At 41.4% G+C, this 10,042-nt stretch overlaps 1 protein-coding gene across 1 annotated transcript; it reads right to left on the bottom strand.

Annotated features, from left to right (window-relative positions):
- Window positions 1–3,846: 3,846 nt before the first annotated feature.
- Window positions 3,847–8,140, bottom strand: nppc (natriuretic peptide C). Its single transcript, XM_071925589.2, has 3 exons — window positions 7,882–8,140; window positions 6,286–6,582; window positions 3,847–4,344 (listed from the first exon to the last, which is right to left on the bottom strand). Exons 1-2 carry the CDS (start codon window positions 7,972–7,974, stop codon window positions 6,310–6,312), a joined length of 366 nt encoding a protein of 121 aa, XP_071781690.1. The 5' UTR covers window positions 7,975–8,140; the 3' UTR covers window positions 3,847–4,344; window positions 6,286–6,309.
- Window positions 8,141–10,042: the final 1,902 nt, after the last annotated feature.

The raw sequence follows: 10,042 nt of genomic DNA, 5'->3' as shown, positions 1-10,042 counted from the left end.
CGGGCATATTCAACCTGCCTGCAGATACAGCAGATAGGTTGATATACAAGGGATGGACAAAATAACAAAAATAACAGAAGCACATAATATACCAAAGTAAGTAACTAATAATTATGTTGGACCTTTCCCCTTCAAGGATGAAAGCCTCCAGTCTTTTGAGGAATGAAGGAGTTGAAATCTGCTTCATAATCTGCACCCCAGAACTTCCTATTAAGTTCAATGATGTTGAAATCAAATCAAAAATCAACTAAAATTTAAGTTACATGGCACATTTCATACAACAATGTAACCCAAAATACTTCACAAGCATGATTCAAAACAGTTCAGGGCCGTGAAAAAGACGGCCAATAACAGAAAGATAACTAACATCATAAAGGCACACAAGAACAGAATAAGTAATGTTTAAAAAAGTGCACATAATACAGTATGTATATATATATACAGTACATATATATATATACAGTATCGGTCTGGATGGAGGGAAATATGGTGCAAGACGAATCACCAGACCATACTGTGGCATTGGCTTTGGATACAAGCAGTTTATGAATGGCAGCCCCGCCATTAATACTTTGTGAAGCTCACAACGTATAGTTTTTGTTGTCACAGAGGTGTTGATACAATTTTGTGGAAATTTTAGAGGCCATATTTTGGTGTTTTTTTACTAACTATCCTGTGTGTCCGTCTATCCCTGATGGTGAGCTTCAGTTTACAGCCACCGTTCCTCTTTACCAATACAGTTTGTCCATGTTTGGCATGTTGTCATGATTTTCCAGACTGTTCCCTTTGCAACATTAAGTAATTTAACAGTTTTTGTGACAAATTGTCCTCTAATTTGGACACCAGCTATGTAGCCTCTTTGGAGTGCTGTTAGTTGCCTCGTGTTGCTTTGAAAACCCGCAAATAAAAGTGGTGATTGTCAGACTTTTTCAACGCTGATACATACTGCTAATTTGCATTCAGCTTAACACGACTCACCTGTGTAGCTGCCACTGTAATTGTGATAGTTACTTCAAAGTTAACGTCCTTTTTCATGTGGTGTATCTGTTATTTTGTTCACCCCTGAGCCTTATCAGTGTAAATGTAGCACTAAACCTCTCCGTCACAGTGGGTAGTCTGTGTTGGACAACAGACACATGAAACCTTGATGTATTAGAGTGCCATTCCAAAATGAGACACCGACTTTGACAAAATGATCACTGGCATGAAGGTAAAACTCACTCTTCAATGTTACTGACATTATTTGCCTCCACAGGCCCTTTACTTAGAGATTTTAAACAAAATGTCATGTTTTCAGAGGCAGAGATAAGTTTATAACAATAACACATATTGCAGTCTGGTATGATGGATTGCATTGCATTATCTATGAAGTCAGCTGTTTACGTAGCCACCAGTGTGGTTCTGGTTTCTGATTATGCGAGAAGCAATGAATGCTGCAGTGTGTGCGTGTGTGTGTGTGTGTGTGTGTGTGCCTCTGCTCCCCATCCACTGATACTAGCATGGTATTTGTCAGTCAGCCCATGACAACAGAAAGTTATTAGATTCATATTCAATTATTCATTCATACATGAATTCAAGTGGCCTTGTTGTCTCAAAACTGAAACAATATCATGCAGATTATCCTTTTCTTATGTAATGCAGTAAATATTATGCTAACACTAAGCAGCTTTTGGACAAGGCAGTCATGATTTGAAAGATGTAATATATTTCACTATTACTGAATATTACTGAATGATATGGTCCAGTATAATGAACTGTGTGTGTGTGCAACAGGTGTCTCTGCTTCTCTGAACAGTTCCTTCTCCTCAGCGTGACGCTGCCCTCTAGTGTGTGAGCACCTTACTGCAAGTCTTGACCATCCGTGTCACTTGTGTTCATACTGTGATGCTATGCTGGTAGTGCACAAGTTGAATTGGTATTACCTTTACCTTCAATTTGAGCTTACTCTCAAAGTTGTTGTCATTTTGCTTTTTTGTCAGTTCTTGACGTTTTGCTTTGTTTTTCAGCACCGCTCTGCCTCATTTTCATACATTCATTCATTTTCTCTGCCAGCTTGTTCCTGTTCAGGGTCACAGGGAGCTGCAGCCTGTCCCAGCATGCATTGGGCAGAAGGCAGGGAGGAATCCATCACAGATCTAACACAGATAGACAGACACTTACATTCATAACCTATTAGAGTCAATTTAGAGTCTCCAGTCCACCTGACTTGCATGTCTGTGGACTGTGGAGGAAACTCAGAAAGTAAACCCAGGCGAGTCCGGGAATCGAACCCGGGTCCGTCTAACCACTGATCCACCGACCGCTCCCATATTGAGCATACTGAGCAGCTCTACTGGACTACTGGAGTGTTATTCATTCAAGTTTCTCAGCTAGTCCAGGGACTCAAACCAGCAGCCTTCTGGTCTCAAGCCCGGTTTTCAGCCTCCTTTGTAAAACAAAAAAATAACTGGCATCCTTAAAAAGATGATCCTCTCAGCATGTGACATTCATGATGATCATGATTTTAAGATTTTACTGATCCTGTTTAAACATTGTCACATTAAACACTTCTTCCCTGGAAAGATAAAACAGCCTGAGATCCTCTGCCAGTCAGTCTAGACTCAGGACTAAAGGGGATTTTGCCATCAGGCCCTCAGACTGTGGAACAACCTGGCTGAGGAACTTAAGCTAATTCATTATCATCTTTTCCTTCCTCCTTCTTCATAAAACACCCTTTTATAGACTTGCTTTTATGTTATATTTATAACTCCCCCCACTTTATGGTCTTTTATTTCTAACCCCCACTGTTTCTTTGAATGTCTGCCATTTTTACATCCTTATTTTTGTATATTTTACTATTTTTTTATGCTTTATGCATTTTTTTTGTAAACCATTTTGTAAACTCTGCTTTTAGATAAGTGCCATATAAATAAAGTTATCACCAACACCATAAAACTCTCTGTAGTGGAAAGTAAGAGCTTGACTTGGTTCCAAATTTAGCAAGTTTAAGAACAGCAGAGTCACTCCCGAATCCTCCATCACAACACACTTCACCTCCTCTCCCCTATAAGCCATCCAACATCCTCTTTTTCCATATCTTCCTCTAATTACATTGGAATGATGAAATGAATAAAGCTCTTCTCTACCATACATGGTAATTAATAAGCTTATTATACATGATCACTGTAGGATCACAGGGATATTTGGTAAATCTCTGTAGCTTTGACCATTGGCTTCCAGTCCTTAATATTGGTTGTTTTGTAATATTGGCGATCTGGTAATTTAAGTTTATTCTACTGCTGCACTTTGCATTACAGCATCTGCTAAATGCTAAAACGTGACTGTAAAATGTAATGATAGAAAGTGAGATTTCCCCTGTGATCTTTGCTTATAAGTCAGTCCACATTGTGCGTTTTGTTCAAAGCAGCTTAAAACTTTACGCTAACTTTACCCTCCTTTTCCTTTGTCAGCTAAGGTAAGACAGTTGCTCTGCACCAACTGGTTTCAAGTTAAATAATACTGAGAAAGAAATATAATCCATAATACTTTATTGCAGCGTTTTGGTCACCAAAACGTCTCAATAAAGTATTATGCAAGTGTAGACAGTGTGCAGGATTATATTTCTTTTTCAGTATCTACCTTTTTGGTTTTTGTCCTACACACCTGTCACTAAAAGACTTTTAGGTTTGCAAAATTTCTTTTTGTCAATATAAATGATACCGCCATTAATTTTTCCCTCACTACTGCAAACACAGTATATGTCGTTCCCCGGGCAAGTGTCTCAGCTCTCACATATTCAGTTATAACAGAACTTAAAACAGCGTCTTATATACAACAAACACCTGAGAGGAGACTTGTAAGTGCACATGGAATGTTCTTTTATCATTTTGAAAACATTTACAAGTATTTGAGACAAAAGAAAAAAAAAAGTTACAAACAGAATTGACCTGCAGTTTGCATCCATTTTCAAAATGTTACATAAATAAAACTCATATTTATAAATATCTCTTTTTATAAACATATAAATAGTTTTTTTTTTAAACATAAATACATTTATGCAGGGGAGGATGAAGTACATGAATGTACAGCAGCAGCAGCAGCAGCAACAATATACAGCTTTGCGGTTTGTAGTTTTTACACCATTGTCCGCCATCTTGTAGTATGGGTCTGTGTTTGTATGTGTTGACCGTTTGTATGTTATATATATTTATATATATAAGGGTTTTGTAGCGTTGTCATCTCAGTCCTCGTTTATGCTGGTCATGGTGACTTTTCGTACCGAAAATCCGTCACTTCGCAAGTTTTTTTTTTCCCTCGGGCGAGAACAAACTGAATCCATGTTGTCCAAACCCATCGTCCAGAGCTCTAGAGAGAGGAGAGAGGAAAAACAAGGTTAGACTGAGCTGTCACAAACAACTTTATTCACACTTAAGTTTGTTCAGTCAAACTTTCTGCGTTATCTCTCAGCTTTATCCTCATGCCTCAGCAGCCGCCCTAACTCTTCAGTGACTGTTTTGCCTCTGAAAGTCCAAAACAAGCTCCCAAAGCCACATAATGCACTGGCCCATGGGAGGAAACAGAGGTGTCAACTGATGAAACACACACACACACTAACTTAGTCACACACAAACACTTGGGTGAGTCACAGTCCCCCATCAGGATTTCACTGGTAGCCGCACAACCACAAAAAAGCCTCGAGCTGCAGGGCGAGTTATGTGTCACCTGGTTTCCTCACTGCTTCATTCATCGCCCTTTTAAGGTTTCTTTGTTTTTACTGACTGAAGAGAAAGGGTTTCCCGGAATAATTACCTTGCTGCTCATGGTGCGCTGTGTGTGTGTGTGCAAATTTGTTTTTGGGGGCATTTTTTTGCTTTTATTAGAGAGTTTAAAGAGAGAGACAGGAAAGACATGCGACAAAAGTCCTGGGCCGGATTCAAACTCAAAATGTCGCAATACCAATTACATGGTATGCGCCTGTGTGTGCATTTGTGTGTGTGTATGTGTGTGTGTGTGTCTGCCTGTCTGCATCCCCACCTCCCTCCTCCATCTCTCTCTCTCTCTCTCTCTTTCTCAAACTTGACTTATGATCTCCTTGTTTTTTGATGGATGATCTTTGTTGTTAGCAGCAGCGTTCGGCCTGGCTCCAGCAGATGGGATCGTTCAGCATGATGCATACAGACACAAGCACGGACTTCCTAAACACCCGCTGGAATGCCTCCCATACGTCAGTTTAAGTGGGCTTTCCTGCTCTCATAAGGCGGCTCGTGTCCTCAGATCGCAGACTGCGAGGCTACGGGTCGAGGTGTGATGACATCACAAGTCTGGGACATCCTGTTCTGTCCTAAACCGCAGCTCAACATCGTCTCAAGCATCGGCTTTTATGATAAAGAGGATTGAAGTCAGACAGCAGAGGTCAATGGCAGATAGTCAGATGCTTAATGTGATTTCTTTGACCTTTGACCCAGACTGTGACTTCATCACCTGACAGAATCAGACCATGCATGGTCATCGCTCTCAACTTGGTGTATCGCTGCCAGTAAGACCTGATTTTGATTCTGGTCTGGCCTAACTGTGGATGTGAAGCAGGCAGTATCCTGAGAGGACCATCAACAAAACCATAATCTGACTTTAACATCTTCTCTTTCTTTGTTTCTTTCTTGTTTGCTTTCTTTCTCCCTCCCTTCCTTCCTTTCTTCCTTCCTTCCTTCCTTCCTCCCTACCACTGTACATGAGATTCTTAAAGGACCATCGACAAAACACAAAGCAGCTTCAACAAATTTCTTTCTTTCTTATTTCTTCTATTCCTCCCTTCCTTCTTTCCTTCCTTCCTTTCTGTCACTGTAGCCTACATGAGATCCTTAGAGGAGCGTGATAAAACAGACACTAACTTAAAGTCTTTCTTCCTCCCTCAACCCCTTCTCTCCTCTCTTCCTTCCTTCCTTCCTTCCTTCCCTTCTTCATTTCTGTTGCTATACATGAAACCCTTAGAGGATAGTTTATTTTTTGCTTGCTTTTCTATCTTTTTTCTTTCTTGCTTTCTTTCTCCCTATCATCTTCCCCCCCTTTCTTTCGTCTTCCCTTCTGTCCTTCCTTCCTTCCCTCTGTACATGAGATGCTTCTGGCACCATCAACAAAACAGAAAACTCCAACTCTTTTCTATCTTTCCTTCTTTCGATCTTTGCTTGCTTCTTTCTTTACTTTGTGTCACTGCTCTTTCTTTCTTTCTTTTCTTTCTTGTCGCTGTCCACCTCCATGTTTACAGTGGCCTACATTCAGCTCATATGGGAGTGATAAGAGGCCACTCACCAGCACAGTTTCGCTGCTCCAGCTCTAGCAGCCCATGCCGCTGATGGTTCCTATCCTGTCCATCTTGTGTCCGAAGCAGCCGCTCCGCGCCGTGGAGCCTCCTTTCTTGGTGCCCGATTTGTGTCTCCTTGGGGTGGGCTGGTCGTTCAGGAGACGCGCCCACATCCCCCTGGCCCGGGTGTCCATGCGTAAATCTCGCAATAAGCGTATCCGAGAGCGCACGGTGTCCAGCCTCCTCTCCCTCTCCTCCGACTCCAGAAAGTCCGCCAGCTCCTCGCCCAGCAAACTTCTAAGAGACTGGAACAAAGATGAAATGACATTTATTAAAAAGGCCTCCGTTAGATAAACATATTCTGCAACGAGATAGATAAGACATCTTTTACGCAACAAGAGACAAGTGAACGCGGCATGTTCAGTGCTTGTTTGAGCACATCAGCCGTTTGCATAACACTTGATTTCAAATAAAACTTCATCTTGCTCCATATTTAAGCATTTTCAAACATCCCTTGCATTGGACTGAGAGATAAACAAACTTAAGTCAACATCGCCAACTTTTACGCACGGCACTATAATTGAAATGTAGATAATAAATGCTGTTCCTGTCTGCACTTGCCTCACATCGGCGGAAATAAAATAACAGGTTGGGACTAACGCCCAACTTCCGAACACGCTCCCAGGATGCTGCATTTATTCAGTGCAAGCGTCAGAGGAAATGCTTTTTGCAGTTATTTCCCGCGAGTTTTCTGTATTTACATTGCGACTATGTGACAATTTAGCTCAAAGAACTAAGACACCGCTGCTGTCGCCTGCAGTGGAAGTCCTGGGAGCAGAAAGGCAGGTGCCTTCAGCCTGCTGCTCCGGTCTGAACTGCAGCCCGTGCCATCAACGTGCAGTGAACCTAAATTCAGTCATATAAGAGGTAAAAACCCCAGGTTTAAAAGTTAAATCTTCTTTCTGATATCTTGATTTTCACAAGTTGATGATTCCACTTTGATAAATTCCATGCGTAATGATTATTTTACGCACGGAAATGTTTGGTTTGGGTTACTTTGATTTTGACTAATAACGGGAAAATATGTATTCCACGTTGAGCCCGAATATCTTCATCATGCAAAATCGTTTCTGAGATAAAACTTATGTTGAGGCGAGTGGTTTCGCCTAAAGCCATTGGTTTTAGTTATTTCTTAGGAGCGCTTGTCAGATGACTCCGTCGTGCGCTTAGATGCAACAAGGAGGGAGATGATGCGGAGGAGCAGAATACAGTAGATTTGAAATCCATATTGTTGAAATATATTTGGAAATCATGTCATGCAAAACAGACTCTGTCTCTTTCCAAATACTGTAAATGAAAAAAATCTTACTAGACTGTTCTAGATTCAGAGTGCGGAGCCAATTGAAACATATTGCCAGTGTCCAATTGCTAAACATGACTGAAGTCACGAACTCTGATGCGTAAAACAGCAGTCTTCAGCGCCTGGACCAAAGCAGCACTGATCACTCCTGAAACAGCCATCCGCCAACAGCTGCGTAAAACTGTGAAGCAAATAAGCTGATTGAGTTTCTAATAACAAGGATATCAACTGAACTTCTCCTTACCTTCTGCTGCGCCTGACTTAAAGGTTTCGCCCCCGTCCTTGCTGAAAGCAGGGTGATCATAAGTCCACAAGCTACCAAGTGCGACAAGTTCATTTTGACAAGTTTTTTTTTTTTTTTTTTCTGTGGAAGGGATTCCTCTGCGGTGAAGTTCAGAAAGAGGAACGGCAGCAGCAGCCTATCAGCTGGTAAACCCACAGGCTTATTTAGCTCAGTCCGTCCTTTACTCCAAAGCTCCTCAAGTGCTTCTCTAACTCAGTGTATTAGTCCTCACCGCTTTATAGCCAGCCGTGGTGATGTCATGATAACCTGCGTAATGGTCCTCCTTCTCCCAGATACCTCGCCAACTCCCTGTTTTCTCTCTACCTGCGTCTGAGCGCGTCATGTCAGTGATTAATTAGATGATACAAGCTCCGGTCATAGTGGGTTTGGGGGAAATGAGATATGGGCTATCCAAACACACTGTCTGTTTTTTTTTTTGTTTTTTTTTCACCACGGACCTCTGGCTGAGATGCAGTCGCTGAAACTGGACGTGGAATCAAACGCCTTGTGTTTTTTAAGAGCTGAGGGACATTGGCGGAGACATAATGACATCTAAGACATCTAAACGCCCGCGCTGCAAAACATATCCATCTTAATAAGTCATTTATTCTAGTATGTGAGTATGTATGAGTCTTAAAATCGTATTTTTTCCCCCAAAACAACTGAAAATTCTGTCAATGGGGTGAAGTAATTACACTTATTTCCAATGCAGTTTCACTTGTTTCAGGATTTCTCTAAAATCAAGTGTCTTCTTCTTGATCCTACCTGTCTTTGTTTCAAGATATTGACGCTTTTTGTTTCTGGAACATTTCTGAAACAAACTGCAGTGGAAAGAAGTGAATTATCTATCCCCATCGACAAAATCCTTCATTTGTTTCAAGAAAAGTAAGATTTTAAGAATGAACATGAGACTAAGTGACTGGTTAAGATGGGCAACTTTTTGCGGTGAGATGCGAAGTAACAGGATTGGATTTTGCGTCGCAAAGACATCGGGAATCTTTAGCTGGAGTTCATGTGTGGTACAAGTACATTGGCTTCTCCAGGGAACAGTCCGTGACGACTCCCATCCCCGTTATAAGAGTTAGATCTATCCATTCACTACATCAGCAACCAATTGATGCATTAAGCACCTGTGCGCAGAGAGCGTATTGGAAAATTGACTTAACGCACAACGGATACATCCGCCACCACTGTACATCCAGAGTGAAATGGATTTGAATGTTCGCAAAACAGAATAATTTCAAATGAAGCACGCAGCCTCATGAAGGAGTTATAAATGTGTCCTGGTGATACTCTATATGGGACTGAGATTCCGCATCAGCAACTGAGATGTGACTTCTCGGGGTTTAGTGGCTCTTGGAGATAATCATGTACTTTGAGGTTTCGGTGTATGAACAGTGAAATCTGTGGAAACATCAGCTACTCAAAGCCTGGAACAAAACCGATAAATGCTTTCTGTCTCAAATCCCTTGAGTCTACTGTACGTGGCCTCACAGCATCACTGCTTTAATGAGGGCATCTGCACACCAAATTCCCCTGTGTGTGTGTGTGTGTGTGTGTGTGTGTGTGTGTGTGTGTGTGTGTGTGTTAGGAGTGGGGGTGTCATTGGTCACCGTCATCACAGCACCACAGTGCTTGCACGGGCAAAAAACATTGATATGATTGGGAGGAAAATTACAGTGTGGAAACAATCTGTCAATCAGAGCTCCTCTGTCCAGACAGACACCTGCCCACGCTCAGAGAAAAGAGGGTTCATTAAGGGTTCCTTGGTTAGGGTAGTGGTTCTATACAGGACCATAATGACTCCAAGAACCTTCTAATTTGTTTAAAAAACACAACTGTCAGAATCCAGAATATATAAAGGGTTCTTTATAGCACCAAAAAGATCCTATGTAGAACCATTTCAGCCTGGTGGTCTAAAAATCTTTCTAAAAAGGTTTTTTGGTAGCCCACTATAAAGAATCTTTCTGTAAGTTTTTCTATAGCACCAAACAGGGTTCTTTGAGATTGTACCAGAGCAAATCCCCTTTGGTGCTATAAAGAACCCTTTTAGAAAGAGACTTTATAGCAAAAAGCTCCTATGTGGAAGCATTCGAGCTGTAAAGAACCTTTCTAAAAGGTT

The sequence above is a fragment of the Centroberyx gerrardi genome, chromosome 9 (assembly GCF_048128805.1).
Source record: "Centroberyx gerrardi isolate f3 chromosome 9, fCenGer3.hap1.cur.20231027, whole genome shotgun sequence".
NCBI lineage: Eukaryota > Metazoa > Chordata > Actinopteri > Beryciformes > Berycidae > Centroberyx > Centroberyx gerrardi.
Note: the sequence above shows the minus strand (reverse complement) of the source record. Positions and strands in the feature narration are given on the sequence as shown.

Coding starts and splice junctions, on each gene's coding strand:
- nppc (XM_071925589.2), bottom strand. CDS start 7,974: ATGAACTTGTCGCACTTGGTAGCTTGTGGACTTATGATCACCCTGCTT. Junction 6,583..7,881: donor TAAGTCAGGCGCAGCAGAAG/GTAAGGAGAAGT, acceptor TCTTTGTTCCAG/TCTCTTAGAAGTTTGCTGGG.